The 25,750-nt window shown below is 30.7% G+C and overlaps 1 protein-coding gene across 7 annotated transcripts in view; it reads right to left on the reverse strand.

Moving 5' to 3' along the window:
• Positions 1-25,750, reverse strand: part of LOC129974945 (alpha-tocopherol transfer protein-like) — a 108,335-nt gene that overhangs the window by 18,338 nt on the left and 64,247 nt on the right. For 4 of the 7 annotated variants that reach the window (XM_056087758.1, XM_056087757.1, XM_056087759.1 and 1 more), the window contains 2 exons: positions 7,187-7,345; positions 2,891-3,133 (listed from right to left, as the gene is read on the reverse strand). In XM_056087758.1, the coding sequence (XP_055943733.1) occupies positions 2,891-3,133; positions 7,187-7,343 (400 nt within the window). In that variant the 5' untranslated portion in view covers positions 7,344-7,345. Of the gene's footprint in view, positions 1-2,890; positions 3,134-7,186; positions 7,346-9,286; positions 9,391-15,950; positions 15,970-25,750 lie in introns of those variants that run through there. The other 3 variants (XM_056087760.1, XM_056087755.1, XM_056087762.1) reach the window with 2 other exon arrangements.

Below are 25,750 nucleotides of genomic sequence, written 5' to 3' on the forward strand. Positions count from 1 at the left end.
ATTGTGTCTGTCACTAACACCACGACAGAGCAATTAGAGTACTTTTCTAAGGTATTTTCTTTCTGAAAAATGACCAGAATCACGGCTTGGATTTTTCGTTTTTATAAAAATGCTAAAACCCAGAAAAAAGAAAGAAAATGCGGTACTCTAGATTTTGAAGAAGTAGAGGCTGCAGAAAAGTTCATTTTAAAACAAGTTCAAAGTCAATGTTTTTTGGGGAACTAAAAACTGAACTTACAGACATTCCTGGATTCACATGGTTTATTAAGAGTAAAGACCAAAATTTCTCAAAGAAGTGATGTACTGACATTTAGATTTCCAATTTTGCTGCCTTCAAAGCATGATGTTATCGGAAAACTTATTTTTGAAAAGCATGTTGAACTTAGTCATGCTGGGATACAGATTTTGATGTCGACTTTAAGAGAGAATAATTCGATCTTAAAAAGCAGAAAGACAATACGTCAAGTAATAAGGACTTGTGTAATATGCCAATGTTTTTCATCTCGGGCATTAGAAGTAGCAAGTGCTCCACTACCCGAAGATCGCGTCAGAGATGCTTATGTTTTTGAAGTAGTAGGAGTTGACTTGTGCGGACCACTATATTTGAAAAACAAAAGCAAATGTTGGGCTGTACTTTTTACATGCGCAGTTTATCGCGCAGTCCACATCGAGCTGGTAACTAGTTTATCAACAGATAGTTTTATTCTAGCTTTACGAAGGTTTATTTCTAGAAGAGGAAGACCAGCTACAATTTATTCAGATAATGGAACCAACTTAGTGGGTACTTCTAATGAGCTGAAATCTGTTGATTGGGAGAAAATACAAGAGTATGCCTCAGTAAAGAAAATCCTATGGAAATTCAACCCCCCATCAGCCCCATGGTGGGGCGGATTTTGGGAAAGGCTTATAGGTATGTTGAAATCTATCTTAAGAAAAATTCTTGGAAAGGCCTCCTTACAATTTGAAGAATTGTACACTGTACTATGTGATGCTGAGGGCATTATAAATTCAAGACCTTTGACATACTTAAGTGAAGACAATGAGGACCTTATAGCATTAACACCTGCTATGTTTTTGCAAGATGTAAAAGAAATAGGAGTTCCAGATATAGATCAAATAGATGCTAAGAGAATGAATAAAAGATTCTTCTACAGGCAAAAATTATGTCAAGATCTCAGAAAGCGTTTCAGAATCGAATATCTTGGACATCTTAGAGAATTTTCCAAGATTCGTAATGAATCTAAAATTAAAGAAGGAGACATTGTTCTCATCGGTGATAGTAACATCAAGCGAATAAATTGGCCTTTGGGAAGAGTCATCAAATTATATCTTGGAAAAGACAAGAAAGTTCTCGTGGAAGTCCAGACCAAATCTGGGTCTTTCCTACTTCCAATCCAGAGACTTTTTCCTCTTGAGATCAGCCAAAGTGAAAAGTCTGCTATCCCATGTCTCCCAAAGAGTGATTCTCCATCCACAACGATGATTCCTGATGTCACACCTACCTCTAGTGACTCTCATGCTGTTCCAGATGTGAGACAACCAAGAAGATCCCGTTATGGCCGGCTTTTAAAGCCCAATGTTCTCCTGGACTCATTTGTTTGAGTTTCTAAAGTCCTTTACGAAACTCAAAGGTGGGAGAGTGTCGGAAGCCAGGCCTTAACTGTAACCAGTTTTAACTGTAAAGAACTTTCCCTTCTCACCACCAGGGGTGACTTCCTCTCGTTTTGGCGGCAACCAACGAACGCATTTTATTCTCTTCTAATTTTGTAAATATATTCTTAATCATGTAACATATAATCAAGTAACTATTAAAATAATCTTCTTAAAGATAAGTTCCCCGTGTTAATGAGTCATAGTCACTGAACCTGCCACTAATTAGAAATTTGAGATTTTCAGCTGCAGATGGAGACAACAACACCAGTATGTAAACAAAAAGAGTTCCAACCAACAAAACAAAGGTAAGCGATTTTACTTGCCTTTAATTTAGAGATTGTTTGTGTTGGAATAGAAAGGATGCGTGTATGGCGATTCTTGATTTTTTTTTTCCGTGGCTTCATCAAACAGCATGCGTTTGTTCCCCGCTACCAACTGATGTTGACGAAATTAAAACATGCATATATGCGAGCTTTCAAAGCATTACATCACAGATACTGAAAGAGTTATGGGATGAACTATTGCATCACCTTTATATCGTTCGTATTATTGGAGATCTTACAAGGAACATTTGTATCTGCGCTCTTTTAATAGCTCAATTGAGATATTCAATTAAAATAAACCTATAATGAAATTCTTGTAGTACGATACCGGCAGTATTCAATATTGTTGGTTATCGAGATTAAGAAAATTAAGGTTAATGAATCTGCGAGAATAAATCTTCCAAAACTTTCTCGCTTATACTTTAGTGAAGGCACCGAACATGAAATTTGTGAACCTTCGAGGATGCTACAATGGCTCAGGTTTTTATTTTCAGAGTCTTGCGCATTTTTTTCCTGTAGTATAATGAAAATCAAGTTTGAGTTTTCGATGCCTTTTTCTCTGCCAATTGAAACCGAATTCGGACACGTAACTACAATTTCAACAACAAGATCAGGTACTAAATTTCATTTATCTACTGCGTTTTAGAGTTATCGCTTCCACCACTGTGTTACATTTTGTTGTTAGAACTATTTGTCAACTTTCATTTGGTTCTTTATGTATATTATAGTTGTGCATTGTTTGCAACGGATTCTAAAACCTTCCGCGCTTCTGCGCATGCGTTAGGAAGCTCGAACACAACATTCTAATGTACTCTAATGATTTGAAATTGTGTGTATTTTCTTTTCTTTTATTTTGTTGTAAAATATTCCTAAAATTTTTATTTGGAAAAAAAATAAAAACAAAAATTCATTACCCCAACGTATAAAAGCCAATAAACATCCATCCTGACATCTCATAGGTAGCAGAGCCAAAAACTTGCTTGAAGGTAAATCAAGAAATGCGTCTGGAATACCATTGGCCAAATTATCTTTTTTCTTTCGCAGACGTATAAAGTTTTGTATCTGTTGATGCGCACCGTTCACTCTGTATTTGCTGCGACGCAAATACGCTACCAAAACGTCATCATGAAGGAGAACTTCTTTTGTTTCCGAGTTTTCTAAATATTAGAAAAGAATAAAACAGATTTAACAAAATTTTAGAGATGATATTTGTTTATACGTTTGTACAAACATTTTGCAAAAATAAATAAATAAATAAGTAAATAAATAATAAATAAATAAATAAATAAAAATTCTGATTCTGATTTAGAATGAATGTTCCGCGTTTCTATAAAGTGACGCCACTTTCAGGAGGCGCTACTAATTTATCGTTTGTTTATTTACTTTTAATTAATTAAGGCTTTCCGATGTCGCAAGTAATTTATCGTTTGGTTTCTTATTTTAATTAATTAATCTCACGCCACATATAATCCCCAGAATATCGTTTGGCGTTTTCGAACTTTTTATGTTTAATTACCGAAATTTTGTAATATGCAACTTATGTTTATTCTTCAAAAACTTTTTGTGTACTTTATAATCTCATTATTATGACTTTAGACATACTTTAAAGAATTTTTTTCTAAAGGAATCTGCAAATATGTTGTAAATATTAAATATATCATTTTTAACTGCACGATTATTTTTAATTGAATTCGAATTTCATATGAATAGCAATAAGTTTGAGAAAAAAATGATTAAAGGTTTTTGTCATATTTATAATAAGGAATTGTGAGACATTTTAAAGTATTTAAAGTGAAAAACATTAAAAAGTATTAAAAATTTTTTTAAAGACATTCTTCTATTCAAAAATTAAAAATTTATTTCCAAAGAAATTCTCTACAGGAATACCATTAGAAAAATTCAAAATATTCATTAAAATTCAAACTTCAATTTCAATTTGATTAGAGCATTTATAATATCATTTTATACTTTAACAATTTAATTTTGACAGCTAATATTTTTGATTAATAATTTCTTAATTTTTAATACACTATTAAATGCGTTATTCAAAAAACGCAATTTTTTCATAGTAATTTTTCTGTGTCAGGTATAAATTGATATTAAATCAGGCACATTAATTAATTTATTATTTGTTAATGCAAAACATGACTTTTCTCTCATCATTATAAATATATAAAATGCCTCCTATTTAATTTTAATTTAATAATTAATTTCTAAGTACTCATATAAATATATAATTACACCTAAAAAGTATTTTAAATGGTATAAAAAAACAAATTGTTGTTTTAAGCAATGATTGGAGTGTTGAAAAAATTATGAAGCTCGAATTTTAATATAGTCTTCCTTGCCCTTTTAATCCCATTTAGAAAAATATTTCTGACACACTGACATTTTATACAAAAAAGAATTTTCATATCGCTTCTGCTTCTGATTAAATGACGAAACTTTCGATGTCATTACTTTGGTCCAATCAACATTCACCATTTCCTCGATGTACTCTTGATTGGAGGATATTCTTAAAAGAATCCATTGAATTGTCTGACACCTTTTACACTAATGGTATTCTAAGTTTCATATCTTACCTGTTTTGGATGCAGAAAAGTGGGACTTTTCTTATTCTGGTAGTGTTTTAAAAATATCTCAATAAATATGGTTATAAGGACCATGAGACTGCATAAAAATATAGACTACTTAATTTGTTCAGTATCCATTTGTTGATTCAAACATTATTTACAAATTAGAAATATTTAACGATTTAGAAATTTACTATCGACCACGATTAGAGTGAATATCCAGTTTGTCTTATGGCATATTAAATATAGCCTATAAAGAATGAGCGAGAAAAAAAAATGAGAAATGTTTTTTGCCCCTTCTTTACTCTGGATAATAATTAATACAAATAATTTCAAGAATGAAATTAATAAAAAAAGCGAACTCGTATTAGATTTTCCTTTATTTATTTTAAAGAGTCGTTAACAAATACATGGAAGCCATTGCTGCTCTTATTCATAACTAGCCGCCTTTGGCGACCAGCCGGTTCGCCAATCTTAATGTTCGTTAAAATTTTAATAATTAAATATTTTATGCAATTCCAACTTTAATAGATTCTTCAGCAAAATATTTTAAAACTTCAAATTTTGATAGTCATATAATTCACTCATAATATTATAAAGGCCTTCAGTCATAAAATGATATGTATCTCTCTCATTTTCTGTTACCCCTCGTAGAATTTATGCTTTAAATTAAAGTGTAAATGATTCCTCTGCAATTAATATAATAATATTTTTTATTGAAACAAAGCATTTTTTTAATAATATGATTACTGATAATAGAGTCACTGAGCGTTTAAACTTTATGGGCGCTAAAGAATATCTTTCCTAATTTATGTAATATTTCAAGAATTTGTCAACAAAATATTATCAGATTCATCATGACCAGAACGATTCATTAACAATGTTTCATTTTAAATGCATCAAACACTAAGAAAATAAAACGAATCGTTTAAAATAATCGGTTGAAAACAGGTTAAAAAAAACTACTTAAAAAACGATGTACTTAAAACTATAAGCGTATACAAAAAATATATAACTAACATAAATACAATTTAATTACAAAAACATGCAACTAACCTAAAAATAATTTAAATCATCTGTTGAAAGTGGTTGTCATGACAACAATCAGAACAATGCGCATGCGTGAATTTTCTTCGGAAACTTCTTTTCCCTTTCCAGCTGTGTTGCCATAGAAACCGGCGCACAGCTGTTTACACGTTTATGTTTATTCAGATTTTATAACATCTAATCAGAGTAACGGTGAATATCAGTGTGTTCGTGTTCGTCAATAAATGTTAATTTTTTTAATAACATGATTAACGAAAACAGAGTCACTGAGCATTTAAACCTTATGGGAACTAAAAAATAGCTTTCTTAATTTATGTAATATCTCAAGAATTTGTCTACCAACCGGTTCGCCAATCTTAATGCTCGTTAAAATTTTTATATTTAAATATTTTATGCAATTCCTACTTTAATAGCTTCTTCATCAAAATATTTTAAAACTTCAAATTTTGATAGTCATATAATTCACTCATAATATTATAAAGGCCTTCAGTCATAACGTAATATGTATCTCTCTAATTTTCTGTTAGCACTCGTAGAATTTATGTTTTAAATTAAAGTGGAAAGAATTAATCTGCAATTAATATAATAATATTTTTTACTGAAACAAAGAATTTTTTTATAATCTGATTAATGAAAATAGAGTCACTTAGCGTTTAAACTTTATGGGCACTAAAGAATATCTTTTTCAATTTACGTATTATCTCAAGAATTTGTCAACAAAATTTTCTTAGATTCATCATGAGCAGATCGATTCATTAACAGTGTTTACTTTTAACTGCATCAAACACTAAGAAAATGAAACGAATCGTTTAAAATAGACGGTTTAAAACAGGTTTTAAAAAAACTACTTAAAAAACGATGCACTTAAAACTATAAGCATATACAAAAAATATATAACTAACATAAATACATTTTAATTACAAAAACATGCAACGAACCTAAAAAAAATTTAAATCCAGTCCGCATCTGTTGATAATAATTCGTCAACACAATGCGGAATTCAGAACACAAAGCGCATGCGTGAATTTTCAACGCCAGTTAAGTAACGCAAATACGTGATTTTTTTTCTACGCCAGTTGGGGTAACGCTATGCGGATTAGAAATTTTTAATTTCCTTTATTCTGTTTTATTTTAATTCAAAAGTACTTCAGAATGAATCTGAAGGATCGATTAATTAACAATGTTTAATTTTAAATGCATCAAACATTAAGAAAATAAACAGAATCATTGGAAATAATCCACCGAAAAATACTAACCCTAGCCTCATTACTGTTAGGAGAAAAAAAAACCCGGAAGCCTTACTCATTTGGCGGTGGCGAAAATGGAAGATTTTTTTGGCGGAAAAGTTGGTGGTGGGGAAAATGGAAGATTTTTTTGGCGGGAAAGTTAGTTTTTAATTAATAATTAAAATTCTAACTAAAATTTCAAAAAAAGGGACCCCAGGTGCACATTCCCGACCTCTAAGGTATACATGTACCAAATTTTATAGCTGTATGTCAAATGACCTGGCCTGTAGAGAGCCAACACACACACACACACACACATTGAGCTTTATTATAAATATAGATGAATAATAATAAATAATTGTACTTCGCAATAAAGATCGCAATTCTTGAATTCCTTTTATTTTACTTTCAGCAGTCTCATTCAGCTCTTCTTCCGCTTTTTTCAAGACAAATTCAGGCATATAACCAATTTCAAAGGGAAGAAGTTCTTTATCTTGAGTCTTTAAAGTTTCTGAACCCATATCTAGTTAAAGAAATTATGAAATGTACATTAAATTTCATTCCTCATTATATGCTTTAAATTATAAGCAGCAGTTTAGTAAAATGATAAATAGTCTAGTGTAGAAGAAGAGGAAACAGGGAGAATCAAATGTTTAAATAAAAAATGTTTTAAAAAGTAAAGACTGTAAAATAAAATACCAGCTTTCCCATTGGCATATGACAAAACGAAAATTTCCTGATTAATTAAAATAAAAATGTATTGTTTTTTATTCTGTTTGTAAGTAACGTTTAACATTTGCTGATTTCGATTCTTTGCATTCATAATGCAGGAGAAAGTTTTTCACATAGAGTGTACAACATAGCTTTAATGCAATACAAATTTACAATAATATAGCAACGCATATTGTTACAAATTCGTAATGTTGCTTCCTAGCGCAGTTAACTCCATCGCAAGGAAAATAACTTTCTCGGATAAATGCTTCATTAATCCCTGGACTCGGTGACAAACGTGACAACTATTTGGCGAAGGGGAATAAAATGGAAGATTCCAAAATCAACAGGAATTTTGGCAATAGGACCATTAAGACGTGAATTGTGCGAAGTCTTCTAGAAATTTCTATGCCCGAGTATTCCTCGACAACGATTGCAACATGAAAAATAAAATGCCAGAACTATGAAGGATTTCTGTAATTTTTGGCTCGTGGGAACTATTTTGTATTTATAAGTTTCAAAAAAATTTCTTGTATTTTTTAAGTAATTTTATAACTTCAAAACCCACTCGTCTGTTTGAAAAACATTTTCTGAACTTTGTACTAGCTACACCATCAATATTTATGTTTACTTCTTTGGCATTTTTTTGACAATACTTAAATTTTCAATAACAATAGCATTTTCAACCCTGAATTTTTAATTTTTGTTATCTAATAAAAATGAAAACTTATTTGCTTCAGTATGATTTTTTAATTACAAAATATATCGTGCAATAATTTGTATTCTATCAGACATGTATACTTGTCAACGCTTTATTTTGATTACATACTGCGACTAGACCTTAAAGATAGCAAATGGATGAAATGATCCTTGATCCGAGCCAATAAAATTCACTCGAAATCGCGCGTCATCATGAGTCAGAAAGAAAAAAAAACACGAGAAAAACAATCAGAGAAGACTTGGTTGTGAACATTATTAAGTCATAATCGGAATGAGTATACTGTATTATTGAACTGATTAAATAATAATGGCATTTTATATGAAATTTTTGACATTATTTATATGAAAAATATGATGCTGAAAAAATTCTGGCCCAGCAAAATAATAGGCTTTAGATTTATCACCCATGTCAACCAAATCATCAATTAATTTTGCTTAGTTGAAATTTTTAGTATATATAACTGAAAATGTGAATAATTTTTGGCTCCATAGCGTAAAGTTTATAATAAATTTTTTTTAAGTTTATAAGTTTTAATTTAAAATGTTAGACTACTTTTAAAATAAATGCTGTCATACTTTGAGAAAATGAGTTAAGGAAAGAATGGCAGTAGCAGTAACGAACCATTAATATATTAAAAAGGATTCCCAAATTATTAACGAAATCGGAAATAATAATATTTAATTTGGATAAAGTGAAGAACGTGTTTGTCGCCAATATGGCAACCCATTGGAACGCTCTTCTAGCAACTCTGATGCTGTTTTGTTTACTACTTTTTGCAATGGTTGAGTTGTACATAAACTACAACTATATTATGAAAAATGTTAAATTAAAAATATTTAAAAAATATCGATTACAGATTTTAATTTTGTTTTTTATTATAATTAAAAGTTTATTAAATAAAGGAAGTTAAACTTATAATTGAAAGTTATTTTCTTCTTTCTTTTTTTTTAATGTGAATAGGAACAGAAAATATTTATTCTTTTGCAATTTTTAATTGTCAGTATCGCTTTAAAAAATCGTCTGCATTCTCACTTTAAAAGACAGCTGCAATGGAATTCTTCGCAGTTTTCGTAATTCTTTTGGTCTTCTAACGGTTGGTTCCCTTCATAATTTGTTATGTCGGCAGTATTTCGAACCTGTAGAATGTATGAAGGGTGAGTTAAATATATATATATATATATATTACGAGTTGATGAAGTTAGGAAAGGATGCTTGTTTGAAATTTTGTATTGAGAATGGTTTGATATCTAACCGGCAGAATGGATAAAGGGTGAGTGGAATATATTTTTTTACGAGTTGATGAAGTTGTGAAAAGGATGTTTGTTTGAAATTTTGTATGGAGAATGTTCCGATTGCTTCTTTCTCCGTTCTTACTTTTCTTTTGGCTATGTACTGTTTCTGTTATCCACACAGTCCTTATGTTCAATGTGCTAGCGAAGCTACTAGGTTCCCACTCCCGCTGCTAGCGAAGCCGTAGGATGTTTTTTTTAAAGTTAAAAAATTCTAACCGGTGCCTTCTACAGATGCCTTCGGCATCTGTAGAAGGCAGCTGGCAGTCTGTAAAAAAAAAAAAAAAAAAAAAAAAAAAAAAGAATACTTATTAGTAAAAAGTCCTAATTGTACGGCGGGAAATGGTAACAGTAACTGTTCCACGGAAGTATATGTTTATTTTGTCCGCCATCTTTATTGGTGACTTGGCATTGTTGGCGCAGCAAGGGGCACACTAAAATTCACTTTTAACTTTAATTTCAATTTTGTGAACTTACAATAAAAAGAGTGATGCAAAAATTTAATACTTTTAAGCATCTTGGCCACAAAAATGAAGCATCTTTGTGTTTTTTGGCATATACTTTTGTCTGTCTTGTATTTATGCATAGTTTTTGTTGAAAGATATGCACATCTTTCAGTTTAATAATACCATATAGTCATGTTTACCGCCAAATCCGTTGTTTTTTTTCTTTCTTACGTCTTGATGAAGCGCGATTTCGAGTGAATTTCATTGGCTCGGATCAAGGATCATTTCATCCATTTGCTATCTTTAAAGTCTAGTAAAATTAGTAAAGATGTTGTACGCATTATAATATAAGTTTGAGATAAAGCTGCACTGTATTCATTCGATTTTATATCACATTACAATATCTTCCAGAATATTCCAGTAATAATGAATTTGTGATAGAATTATTTGATCAACGCAACATAAATGCCATATATTAGAGCTCATGACCTCTAATTACGTTATTAATGTTCTTTAGTCATTCTCCCTTTTCATTTTGACAGATATTGCAATATAAAAATTTGGCACAGCCCATAGTCTTGACAATAGGACCGATGTCAACAATTTTCTTCACCAAAATGAGGATATAGGCGCTTTCAAATATAGACAACCAACTAGAATGCTTTATCATTATTGTACTTTTTTTTACTTATGTTATATTATCTATGCTTTTTTTGTTGTGATAAGGTGCAGACTATCAAAATTGATACATATAACTGAAGTAATGTTATTGATGTTAGGTGTCTTCCATGACCATATTAATGGTATAAATGTGATTGACAAATTTTGATAAAATGTATGATATCAAAATAAATGAAAGCGATTGTTTTGCAGTGTTTTCAATGAGATGGAATTCATTAACAACTAAAATTGGCGACATCGATTTAATTGTTGATTTTTATTTTTCAATATCTCAAAAATGGTGGCAGGCGATCTTTAAAGACCCATCTAGAAGTCATAGATTTCCCTATGAAGTAAAAATTTGCGAAATCGGTTAATAAGATATTTTATTTAGTGTCAGTGACGGGGAATTTTATCAAGTTTTTTTTTCCTCCCACAGATAATGCACACTGTTTCTAAGAGTTCTCTAATAATTGGACCGTAATTGAGGGCAGGATACCATTAATTATGTCTCTAGTTACGATTTTTTTCTCAAAACATATAAAAATTTGCGATATCGATTACAGTAGTTTTGCCTGGAAAGCTGATTTTTTAGTTTTGCTATTTCTTTTAAATACAAGGGGTGTTCAAATGAAAAGGTACGAAACGACACTGTGGGTAAAATTGAAGACTTTATTCAAAGTATTCACCATAGGCCTCAGCAAAACAATCCCATTGATTAACGAGCCGAAGGATTCCTTGTTTCTAGAATTCCTGTGGCCTTGACGAGACCCAGTGTTCCCCTATAGTTAATTAAATTCTTGATTCTTTATTTCGTTTAATGGTAAATTCAATGTTGGATTAACATTTAATTCCATTTCCCCTCATAAAAACCAAGAAATTCAGATTTCAATAATAATAATAATAATAATAAAATTGAACGAAAAAAATGAGTCTTTCAATTTTTGCTAGTGCATCCAGTAACAGAAAACTGCCAAAAAGTCAGTAAAAAAAAAAAAATACCATTATATAGTTTTTTGAAATATCATAAAATATAGAAAGCATGCATTATTTTCTAATAACCCTAAAAGCGAAAAATTGATGCCTCAAAAGCGATAAATCGCCAATTTGTCGCATACGCACTTTGAGGCTTCAAAATTTGCTGCTGACGCATTTTGAGGCTTCAAAAACCTCAAACCAAAACTACAACATGTTCTCTTATGATAATTTCTGAGAAATAAATGCAAAAAAGATTTCTATGATCTGTTTACAATAGTTGCTCAATAAATCAACTTGGCTAAGGCTTAAGTTAATTTTAAAATCGATTATAAAGTTATCGATCGATTTAAATCTACTTTTGATAGATTAAAATGTTGTTTGTGAAGATGAAAATAATATGTAAATAATTCTAATAACAATAAGAATAATTCTTTCAAAAATAAAACTAGCAAGAATAAATGCCATTTTGAAATTTCTGTATACGTTTGCAATGTAAAATCTGACACTTTTTCACTCACAGTGGGGAAGATGAAACAAATTCTTTTGTGTTTTTTAGTTGTTTTTATATATAAATGATTTCTAAAATCGAAATAATGAAAAACTGCATATTTAACTTTAATTATATTCTTGAGTCCGCGAAAGAAGACTGAGCAAGCTTTCTCAGTCTTCTTTCGTATTCTCAATCGTATTACCTGTAAGCATGAATATAAATATTCTGTCTAAGTAAAACAGGAAATGTGGAATCTAGTCAAATTATTATCATCTGCATAAATACTAGTCAATGTTTTGCAAAATTTTCCCTCCTTTGAAAAAACAATGTAACAACAGCAAATATAATTATTTTTAAAACCAGCGGGCGTGGTCTTCTCAAAATTTTCTCGCTTACGCTCTAATAAATCATGTCAGAGAACGTCTTATATGGCATTGGCATAGAATAATTGTAAAATATTAACTTTTGGCTTAAATTTAGCATTTTCACTGAATCTATCGTGTAATCCCCAGCGACCAATTTGGCAAATCATTGACTTCCATGGCATACGATTAATATTATCCAAAAGTTGAATTTGTGCTTTATACACATTTTTCTTAACGTATTAGGGCAAACTTTTGACACAAAATTGCCATTGTATTCACAAAAGTCCCGAACCAAATTTGTATTTAAGTCATTGAGTTTTTGAATAATCTCGTTTACATGCTTCTGAAAGTACAGACACAGACAATCGACCCGTTGTTGGATTTGGCTCACAATTTGGCAGGTGGTTACAATATAGATATTAAATCTGTGTACCGAATCTTATCCACTCGCTCTCTGAGGCTTGCAATCATCATATTAACTTGCATTCGCTCAGCCGAACTGAAGAACTTCCTCTGAGTAGATTGCATTCAAAATTTGATAGAAATTTGCAAGTTTGTTGTAAAGACCGCATAACAAATTTCAATCATCTAGCTCAAATCTAGCAATTTTCAGTTATCTTTGTCACAGATAGACGGATGGACATTTTTCAAAAATGTGTTTTTCGAACTCACGGATGCTTAAAACGTGGAGATTTATCAGAATTTTGAGTTTGAATACTATACTTTCTCTACGTTTCATATATAAAAATGTAAAAATCATTTAAAATATTATAGATCAGATTTTAATGTTGTTTTGTCGTTTCGCGATTGATTTTCAAATCTATTTAAAATCCTAAACAGATAATATATTTTATTTTATATTAATATGTACTTCCATCCTTAAAAAAAATGAAAAGATACCCAAAACACATGAGCGCGTTCAAGTGATATTTTTTCTGTTATATCATTTGAACCTTTAACTGAAATACATATTTAATAATAGTACTATAGATTAGAATAATAGATTAGATAGCTGAATAGATAATTGATAGAATTAGATGACTGAAATATGGATTTGAAAAATTTTATAATTAATGCATAAATCTCACACTTTATTATAGTTTGATGGGTTAATTCTTTTTATTATTCTGTGTATAACTGCTTTTATAAAACCGCATGATCTGTTTGCATATATATACAGTGGCTCAAAAAATTGAGAGTACACCAATGAAATGTTTGCAATATCTCGCATAGAAACAAAGTGTTACTTTTAAGTTGCATGTCTTTTGGTTCTTATAAAGGCCTCTAAACGTCATGGTACCGATTCGACCAATTTTTGGTGGTATATGAAGATACTTTATCACATTCTTTTTGAAACACTTGTTTTAAATAAATTTGTTTTTAATTTTGTGTTTTTGAACTTTTAATTTTGTGTTTATGTTTGTACAGCCCATGAATATTTTATGGCATTGATGTCGGGGTACTGTGGTAGTGTGTATAACTGCTGTTTACAATGAAAAAGGCACCACATTTTGACGTTACGAGCATTCTGTTTTGGGTCGTTGTCTCCTACTGGAAAATGAAATTTCCATCTAAACCCAAATTTTTAGCACTTTCCTTTAGATTGCTGTCAAGTATATCCAAATAAACCATATGGTTTATAATGCCATCTATAAGAATTAAATTTCCTATCCTGGATGAATCCATGCAACTTGAAACCATGACTTAGTCACCACCATGTTTACCTGTAGGACGTAATTTTTTTGGATCCAGAGCAGTATTAGGCATTCTCCATACAGTACGATGGCTGTCACTGCCAGAAATGTTGAATTTTCTTTCATTACTAAATAAACTTTCTTTCAAAAGTTACTAGTCTTCAATTGATGAGTTTTTGCAAACTTTAAATTCTTTATCTAATTTGCAAGCAGATGAACGGTTTCTCTCTAACAATGCGACTTTTATATCCAGCTTGTCCAATGGTATTTCACACAGTTTCAGCACTTACACTTTTGTCTATGATTTGAGAAGTTTCTGCAGCAAGCTGGAAGAACCATATGGTCGCAGCAATCTAAAGGAAAGTGTTGAAAATTTTTTGTTTAGGTGGAAATACCATTTTCCAGCAGAACAACGTCCCCAAACAGAATGCACATAATGTCAAAATATGATGTCTTTTTCATGGTAAACAGCAGTTACACACTCCACTTCAGTACCCCATCATCAATGCCATAAAATATTCGTGAGCCATACTCGAAAAAGTGGTTTAAAAACACAAAATTAAAAACAAAACCTATTTAAAACAAGTGTTGCAAGAAGAATGCGATAAAATATCTTCAGATACCACCAAAAATTGGTCGAATCGGTACCATGACGCTTAGAGGCCATTATAGGAGCCAAAAGACATGCAACTTAAAAGTAACACTTTGTTTCTATGCAAAATATTGCAAACATTTCATTGGTGTACTCTCAATTTTTTGAGGCAAAAATCTGAGTATGTTTATTTAAAATGCTTCTGAAAATTTTCAATTTAGAAGTTTTTTGTTGATTTTTCTTTATTTTTACTCTAAAACAAACCATTTGTTATGGGTAAAAATAAAAAAGTGTTTACTCTTCTTGGTAATGTGTTATTTATATTGAAAGTCGCATTTATCAAGTATAAGTAAGGTGTACTCTCAATTGTTTGAGCCACTGTATGTGTGATGGTGTAATCTTTATACAATTTTACCCAAACTTGGTAAATTACAAACAAGTAGTTTTAAACCAATTGATTTTAAATATTTTAAAGAATCTTTGAGGTAATAAAATTTATAGTTTTCTAGATTAATAAAAATAAAAATATCTGTTTGCAAATAATGAAAATATTTTTCATCTTTTTGACGAAAAATAGTTGTAGAGAAAATAAATTTTAAAATATATGTAGGATAAATTATTGAACAAATTCATGATATTTAGTCACAATATCAAATCCGGAAAAATATATTTAACCCTTTCTAGGGCCGTGGGAAGTATGCTTCCCACCAAATTTATCAATCTTTGTATGAAATTTTGTAGGTTGGCATAAGTTCTGACAAATTTTTTTAGAGAGACAGAAATTTCGTTGCTTCAAGTCTTTATCTCAATCAAAATGATGCGTCTTGATTTGTTACTTAATTATTAATTAACCAAATTAATTAATTAATCAAATTAAATTTATCTAATAAGCTAAATGAATCCTTTTTCTTATTCTAATTTCAAGCCTAAAAATATTTTAACATAATATGACTAGAAAAAAATGGCCCTTTAAAGAGTTAAATAATCTGAAATGTTTACGACAATTATTATACATGAATTACAGAGAAAATTTACTGATTTATTTAGAAAGAAATAGAATTTCTGATAGGAATTTTTTTTCCAAAACCGATTTCTCTATCATGCAAGTTTATTGAGGACGTCAGAAGAATATAAAAAAAATTAATGAAATAAAATAGACAAAATTGGTTTATAAAAACTTACTTTACTTCTTTCAATTGCTTGACTAACAAAATCCCAATCGAGACGTTTTGGACATTTATATGTCTATACGAGCACGTTTTTTTACAGCAGTCGTGCGATTGGTTATTTTTTTATAAATTTTTCCCGAAAGGAAAATCACATTAATGATTTTAACTGTTATTTCCTCTTAAATTATTAATATGACAATAAGGATATATTCTTTTCAGTTAGAAATAACGGATATAATTATTTAGAATTCGACATTAAAACTGTCGGAATTTTCCTTAAAATTGTGAGATGTACCCGACATCTTATCACTCTAAGAAGGAGGAAGGTTTAAAAATTATTCATTGTGTTTTTTCAAATTGTGTCAACGAACGTGTCAATTTTCATAAAAGCTTCAATTCTGTTAGAGTATTCATAACATTAAGCTATTACTGAAATCACAGAATAACAGAACTGGTTCTATAACCGATTGACCCTCGGTCACCACGTGTAAACGCCACAAAAGAAAAAGGACAATAGTTATAAGAAATACGTTCATAACTGAAATTGCCGCAGGGAATTCTCCATCGACCTTGGTTCATGAAAAACTGTTTAGTCTGGCAATAATGCCAATTGAAAGCGAAATTACAGCTAATCTTAAATTCATACATTCACAAGCAGAAAAATTTTTTTCTCGAATTACAATATGTATTTAAATATTATAGGGGGAAGGGGAAAATTGAATAACCAATCCACAAAACCTAATCGTTATATTGTCAGTATTTGTGTCATAAAAATGTCTTATTGCTCCGAGATATTTCATTAATGGTTGGATGTCTTCCACCTCACCTTGTGTTTGAGAGAAATCTTAATGTAATTATTTTATACACATTCTAAAGGAAAACATCTAACTAAAGTTTCCCCAATCTCATCAATAGTATAATTTCGCAAATTTTTATTTTATATGGTTATTTATGGTTCTTGTATATGTTATCAATTGTCACCTACACCTCACCACATCTATTTTTGAGAGAAAACTCAGAAAGAAAACTCCATCATAGATCCTCAGCCGCAATTATTGGATCTATATCGCAAATTATTATTGAATATGACTTCGAAATATGTTATGAAGAGTTATCTATCCCTCTCTCCCCCAACCATATACATTTTCAAAAGAAATGCCAAAAAAACCTACTGCCTTGTATATTCTGAAAGCGAAAATCACGCCAGTCTTCCAGTTCCAATCCCCTACCGATTTCGCTAATTTTTATTTCATTTGAAAGTTAATGATCCCTAGTACATCATGAATGTTTGGCTGCCTTCCCCCCATTCTTGCAGTTATCTCAAAAGAAAAGCCCCTAGGAGGAAATATGCAGTAAAAATTTCAGATCATTAGTTTGAAAAATAAATAAATAAATTATCGAAAAATGCCTGTAGGCACATTTTTATTTCCTTGTATATGAGTTCCAGAGAAATATAGTAATCGTCAAAAACTTCGAACTCGAAATATTGAAACCTCCATATTTTAGACTTTCCTCCATTCGGAAAAAGAAAGTTTAGAAAATATCTGTCTGTGACAAAGGCAACTCGAAAATGCTTTGAACTAAACGGGTGAAATTTGGAATATGGCATTATACCAGAATTTGTATGCTTTTATCAAATTTTGAACAAACTCAAACTCTATTCAAAAGAAATCTGTCTAGACGACTGTTCGAAATACGATAATATAATAACTACAAAAAGTAGAGAGTAGACGGTTGAAATTCGGTACACTGATTTAATATCTATAATGCAGAACTTATGAAATTCTGAGCCAAATCCAACAAGAGGTTGAACGCTTGTTGGTATGTACTTTCAAAAATATGTAAATGCTATAAATGAAAAATGCAATCACTTAAATTTATCATATTTGATATATGATGTTTTGTGACTGCAATTGCAGATCTCTTTCAAAATTTGTTTTCAATCGGTTCTGGAAAAAAGCTAGTATAAAATATGAATTCACCTTTATTAGAGAGTAGGCGATAAAAGTTTTGGAATGACCGCTTCTGCAGATTAATCAGTTCGATATATTCTATTCTAAAAATTATGCTATTCGCTTTTAAAACGGTTTTATTAGTTAGCCAAGATTAGGAAGAAAGTATAGAAAATGGAACTTGAAGTCAACATTTGAATCGATAATTCCTTCAAGCATAATGTTGAAAAAAAGTTCCTGAAGTTTAAATTATTGAGTTATAATAATGTACACAAATTTCTAATAAAAAAAATATTTACCACTTTTCAAAACACACAAAACACGGCTTCTCTCTGTATAGTTTTTCCATTATCTATCTTCTGCTAATGTAGTTTTATTTTGAAGTCGGCTTTCACAGTATAGCTTTTGAAATATCTATCGTCTGCTAATGTAGTTTTATTTTAGAGTCGGCTTTCACTGTATAACTTTTGAATTATCTATCGTCTGCTGTTGTAGTATTTCCCTTGGAAATCACAGTGTTACTGCCTAACTCGCGCAGCATTATTTAAAAATAAACCAAACAAGTTAAAACATTGTTTGTTTAATCGACCAAGATTGTTGGTTCAGGAATAATTTCAACTAATTAAAATAAGGTTATTAGAAAATAATGCAGAAGGTTGTCACATTTCGCGATTTATCGCCGACTAATGCTACAACTTGATTTCCAAATTATACATTCTCTGAATTCTTACGAATTGTCTTAATAAATTTAAGTCATTAACCAGTTTAAGCCGGTCTGAAACAATAACACGGCACTATCAGACTATGCATGCGTCGATATTTAGAAAAACGATGTTTTTTTTTTTTTTTTAAATCTGAAAATTGGTCGAGCTTCAAAACTTTGTTTGCCAGCTAGAAAAATTGAAAATAAAAGTTTTAAAAAATTATATATATATAGGGAGAAAGAGAGGAGATTCTTTGGATAGACAGTCTAACAATTTGGAGCAATAAAAACCATTACTTTGTATTTCCTCCTCATTTTGATGAGTATTCTGTGAGGTTAACAAATTTTTTAAGTCGATGACTTAATGGCTAATGATAATTCTCATTTATCTTTTCTTTATTATGCTACGATGTTGCCTTAAGTAATTGAGATTGCCACTGATAGAAATTTTGCAAGCGAGTTCATTTAGATCTATATTGAGTCAATAGCGTTCAGTCCTCAATCGCTTTAACCAAATACACTAAATAAGTTATCAGCAATTATATAAAAAGTACAGTAATCAATTTGATTTATTTATAGTGGTGAGAAAAGAAAATTTTATTTTCTCAGTATTCTGAAAGCACCAAAAATTTCCTATTATCCACCACATTTTATTTTCATGCTTAAACCTTCGGAAGTCATTTCCCCGAAATTTTCTCGCATATTCTCCAATAAAAGTTTTATCTCTTCGGTTCCCAAGACGAGACCTTACCATCAGGCCGCGGATTCCCTGAAATATGGAGCATTCAGATATTATTCCAAAGTAACGGCAGATTTTTATTTCATATTCAAATATGATAGGCTCTGCACTTCTTGTATGAAATATCAGTTTTCACCTTGTATTATAACAATACATATACGTAATGGATTTCGAATCCTGTCGGCTAAATAATATGTAACATTATTTTAGTTGTAGTGGAATGCAGGTTCGAAGAAGTGAAGAGACTTGGTATTTTTAATTTTGTTTTAATATCCATTTCGGGAAAGCATAATTATTAACAAGAAGAAGCAGCGTGGCACAAACACAGACGTAAGAAAAGAGACAAAAAGGGCCGAACAAATGATTACTAGTCTTATATAATATTGGATTTCTGGCCATGTGCCAATGCAATACATGTGTTGACCTTGAGAAGAGAAACGGAAGTATCACTCGCATTTGAAACGTAGTTCTGATGGCGCATTATTTTTTACAGAGGAATGAATTAAACCGAAAGTGGAATTGGAACACGAAATAAGAGAATATTTTTAGAATGAAGTTACGATAGGCTAAATTAAGATAAAGTTTTGGAAATTAATTTGGATTAATTTAAGAGTTTAAAATATCATTACATATATATAAAATTTCATTGGCTACAATAAACTAAAGCAAAAAATGTTTTCCAGTACCACAATTTTTTTTTAATAGTGGTTATTTCTATACCTAGCGGAAAATCTGTATTCTTGGGGAAAGTTTTACTCTTGTTAGTAAATGACATTCTTTCAAATGGAATGCTATTTACTGAATACAATTCACTGAAGAATTAAAATTCCATTTCCAAATAAATATTTTTAAAGATTATAGCTATTTAACTTTGCAAACATTTTGGCCAAATTATTTCAATTTATATGTAATACATAGCGAAATCCATATTTTGTGACATAAAAAATGCATTCTCAGCTTATTTAGTGTTTTATTTTTGTTTTGTAAATTCAAGATATCCTATAAAAGCTTCAAATTTCATAAAATTATCCTTTCGCTATTTTAATTATTGTAATGCCGCTCAGAACCATAAAAGAAATTAAGTTCAAGCATGAAAACTTTGTGAGATTATTTCCTTTAGTATTAATATTTTGGATACAAAATTTATCTTACATTTATCTCAAAAACCCATAAAAACGAGAAATTTCGGAAATTTTTAATAACCACTGAAATATTTGTTGGTAATTTAGATTGCAATCATTTCATTCGCATAAAATTATGCTTTCTTTATTTTACATTATGATTTCAACTTACCTAAAGGTTTTCAATTTACTATTTAAGCTTCTGTAATTTTTGTTTAATCTATGGATTATTGAGAAAAGATATTTTCTAGCTTTTTATCCACTAATAAAAGCGTTTTAAAATGTTATTTACATGTATTATTTAATTAAAATATATAAATTGTTTTTGCAAGTTTAAAATCTCTATAGGATTGAAAATCCTTAATCACCAATTCAATTATTAATTTAAAAATTTTATCTGGCATGACAGGATCTTAAAATGCTTGAATTGTTAATAAATATGTTCTCTCATTTGTTTATTGATTTTTTGGAAACTGCATCCTGATGCTATACAAAATAGTGACATTTATTGATTTCAGTTGAGATTAAGTGTCAACCCTATCGATTGCTAAAGGTTGATGCAATTTATCATCGTCAAATATTAATCAATAGACTGAATATTAAACTTTTTTCTTAAAATGTCTCTTTCACTGCTTCAGTTTTCAGTCACCGAATTCTGGTCATCATGTTAATAGAAGCAATAAAGAGCTTCAGAATTAAATGAATAAAATTGATTGAAACATCCATAAATGTCAAAGCAACCATCGATTGCTTCCTCCAACATTCTTACAAGATTTGCCAGCTTATTATGGCCACACACAGAATAAAAACATTTTGGACCTTTTATAAAATGAATAAGTAATTTTGAAAAATTATGCTATTTTTTTCTGTGCATAAGTATTAACAAAATCCTAAAAAAAAGAAGGTAAAATAGGAAGTATTCCAAATATGAGTTCTTCTTATAAATATATGTTTGTTTTCTTCAAATGCTGTGCCATCTTTTCACTGAATACTGTTCCAAAAAAACAGAATTCTATATCCATTCGATGCCTAGCAATCGTTTTATTTAATATTGTTGTCACTTTGCTTCATGTATTAACAACGATATCTTTCCTAAGAGACCAAGGTAATGCCATGCTACTAACGACAATGGTAAGTCTGTGCATCATACTTTTCATCAATCGTTCCTGTTTATGCCTGAAAATCAATCGCCTGAAAAATATCCCTAAACTTTTGAGTAAGTTTGAAGCTACCAGAGAAGGAAGCAACCTAAAGATAAAGATATTCGCTTATCTCTTTGTTGCTTGTCAGATATTGATAATAATTTGTAAAGGTTTCACAAAATTGCCCTTTATGGATATGGTAGAGCATTTCTTTGGTCTTCACTCACACTACCCATTGGTCAATGATATCATCAATACACTCCATGAATTTTCTGTTTTCTTATTTTGTGTATTGCCTACTTTTATGTTTACATTCTTTTATATAAACGTGTGTTCCGACTTAAAGCACGTCATTAAGAAGTTTCAACAATATATTTCTGGGAACGCTGCAATCAACTACAAAGATTCCTTGCATGATTTGTCCTCGATGAAGTCCAATATTGAGCTGATTGATGAAGAACTTGGATTCCTGGTGTTAATGACAATATTTTACAATACTTGCATAATGTGCTTATCGTTTTATATGTTTTTCGATAGGAAGCTATTCCGTCAGGCATATGTCACCTTTCCTACCTTATGGTTTTTTGTCACCAGCTTGGGCTCATTTATTGGTATGATGGCATCGGCCACCATGGTGGCAGAAGCGTCTGAAAAAATATCTTCTAACGCTGCGAGTATGCCAGAAAATGCCGGAGAGTCCTTTTCGGTGCAACAGCGATTCATCATGTTTGCTGAAAAAGGAGTTCATCTGACGGTGTGGAAAATCGCTCCCATAAAAAGAAGTTTCATCTTTGGCATAATCGGCGTTATTTTCACTTACACTTTAATGTTTTACAATTTAAGTCCGGTAACGAACGAAAATATGACGTATCCTTAAGTAAGTAGACACGCAGAAGGTCATGACCAAATTTGTTATGGTGGTAGTTTCAAAAGAAATCTTTGCGAGAAAACCTGTAGAGGAGAAGTAACGGTGTTAAAATAATGACTAACAAGTTTATCTGAAAAATTTTAATACACACGGATTATTTTGTCTCCTTCAGATGCCAGCATGATGAAATTATAAATAATGGATTTATTCTAATTCTAGCAACTAACTTACTCATTTTGAATTCCCAAGTAATACTTTCTGACTAGTTTGGGATTTTAAGTATCTTCAGAAACAAGACCAGTCTTCAAAGTATATATAAGTATCTGCATTTTGAATCTGGAATACCACAAGTTTGGATAATGGAGCTAAAATCTATCTGTTCAACTCTTAATACCTCAGTATTGAATTTGACATTATTAAACTACTGGATTTCTTTTCACTATTAACCCTTTCATAGACTTCTTACAAGCAAACCAATTTAATATCTCATCCATGTCGTGTTGAAATATTAAAATGAGTTATGATTTTTTTTCCAAAGGAGAGGAAGTTGATCTTAATGATCGTGTATATATTGCTGTAATGCATCAGATCTTTGCCATATTGCACTGGAAGGATAGCATGAGGAAAGGTTGGAACCGAAATCTCCTTTTATAAATACTAATAACAATCAATGTAACAAAATATAATGGAACAAACATATATATATATAAATTCAATATTTCTCGAGAAAAAGAAGAAACCGAAATGTATTTTCAAATGTCTCGTATTATGCTTAAAAGCTGTACATTCAATCTTGGGAACTATTTTTCCTCAATTAATTATCTTTTATAAAGGTCTCTCACTTTCATGAAGAATATTTATAGAAGTTTCTGAATTGGGCTTCTTTTTGAAGATGTTGAATGAGACACTTAACCAGTGAACAGCAGATTTTATATTTAAAAGTCTTTCTTGCAGTGCGCAATCAAAATCAAACGATGGCGCATGTATGCATTTAAAGCTCAGTACAAATAGTTGCATGGTATATTTTGGGAGAAAAATCATTATGAAGGGTGTAAGATCTTATTTTTGTCAGATAAAAATAATGATTTATTGTTGAACATTGCAATGTAATTGACAATTTAAAAATTGAAAGAAAAAATGTTAAAAAAAATAGCGAAAGAAGCAAATGTAAATATTGATGATGCAGCTGTTATAATATTGAGGAAATGTTTGATGAAGAGAATTGTACGTTTTGCAGTTGTACTTGATCAATCTATGTTAACATCGACAATAGTTAAAAATAAACCCAAGAAAAGTTTTAAAAACTTATAAGTATTACGTTGTTTCTACGAAAAAAAAAATACTAAGGGCCTTCAACGTTCACGCATTTTATTTATCTTGTTGCAGTTGCTATCGGAGAATACCCGATATAAAAAAAATCGAGAAATAATGTATCTTGCGTTGGAAAAATATTCAACTGATTTTATAAAAAGAATGCATTGTACACGAAATAGCTTCTATACTAAATATAGTGACTTAATTGATTTTTAATTTATTTTATGAAGGAAACATACCACTATATGACATTTGTATTACATATTAATGAAATGTTTTCTTAAATTTCTTTAAATTTCATCAATGCTACATTTACTTAAAACAATCATTTATTGCAGTAGAAACGATATCACCAGAACTACCCAGAAATACTGCAAGAAGTTCCGATCTCCAATGTGACATCAGCACATCAGCACGTGTCACATTGTGTGTAAACGAATATGACATCAGCATGATGGGGCGCCAGCACGTCATGTTCGATGTTCGATGTTCGCGGTCACCTGGATGCTACTTTTGGAGAGCGTTGGATCCATCCCTTGGACACCACGATCTCCGAATTTATCAGAGACTTCTTGGTACACATGAAGTAACTGGTTCCTAGATATTGAACTCACAGCTGCAACCATTCGATCTCGCAGATAAGAAGCAGGCATTGATGGCGCATAAAGGGTGGCCTTTACGTACCTTCACAGATAGGTTTGCATTCGAAAGCAGTTCGCATATACTCAACAGTTTCATCCAATATGCAATTGTACTTTTTCCTTAGCCTTCGCAACCATCTTCTACGGATTTCTTGACCCACCTGTAAATCTGTTTATGATGATGCAACTCTTCATTTAACTTTCATCCAAATGGATGTTGCACTTCAGCAATAGATTCCCTCTTCGCATTCTGCAACCCACAAAATAATTTTTCCCTCTCACATCGTCATTCCCTTTGCAAATAAACAGCAGCGTCGCATTTAACGGAATAATTCGAATGCATTATAGAAACATCATGCGTGGACTCCACTAAAATTTCTCGAATGTTCTCTAATAAAGAGGAATTTGTGCCTTAGATGCCTTTTTTCTAACCGATTGAAGCAAAAATTGGACTCAAAAAGAGAAATGCAGTCACTCAATCACATACCAAATTGGATGCATTTAAGTTATTGCGATTTGGGGTTATTCCGTTTATAGGCTTCTAAAAGCACATACCGACAGACATTCAACCTGTTGCTGGATCTGGCTTAAAATTTGATAAGCGTCTATCCAGTTAGTGAACAGGTGTTAAATCAATTTAGGCACCAAATTTTATCAGTCTAGCTCTCTTAATTTATAGTTATCGTGTCAGCTTGTATTCAAACAGCCAGACAGGCAGGCTTCCATTGAATAGAGTTTCCTCGAAATTTGACAGAAATCTATATATTTGGTGTAAAGACCGTATACTAAACTTCATACGTCTACTTCAAAATGTATATGAATTGTCTTTGTTACAAACAGACATACAGACATTTTCCAAAAATGTATTTTTTGAATTGTGGGAAGTCCAAAACGTAGAGATTAGTCAAAATCTTGATTTCGAATTTTTTGACCATTAAAATACTTTCTTTATACTTTCTATATATAAGAAATCAAAACTTTGAAAATTCTTATATTTAGTTAGGTATCTATAACTAAATATAAGAAATATTTGATCATTAAAAATCAATATTTAAGTATTCCTTTTCAAAAACCCTGCATTTTATCCCTGCATTGTGATTGGACTTGCCTGGAAACATATTGTGTAATAATATGAATGAAATAATTTGTAAATTTTTTTTACAACATTTAAGGAGGTAACTCCACTGTAAATCATATTTCTAAATTAAACTTGCTCAATGCAAAATAAAATTTTCGTTCTAAATATCAGATTACAGCGATAAAGTGAAAGGGAATGAAAGGAAGTGAAATCGAAATTTGATTTTTACTTTTTATATTTTTCTTTAATGTATCT

Source organism: Argiope bruennichi, chromosome 7, assembly GCF_947563725.1.
Source record: "Argiope bruennichi chromosome 7, qqArgBrue1.1, whole genome shotgun sequence".
NCBI lineage: Eukaryota > Metazoa > Arthropoda > Arachnida > Araneae > Araneidae > Argiope > Argiope bruennichi.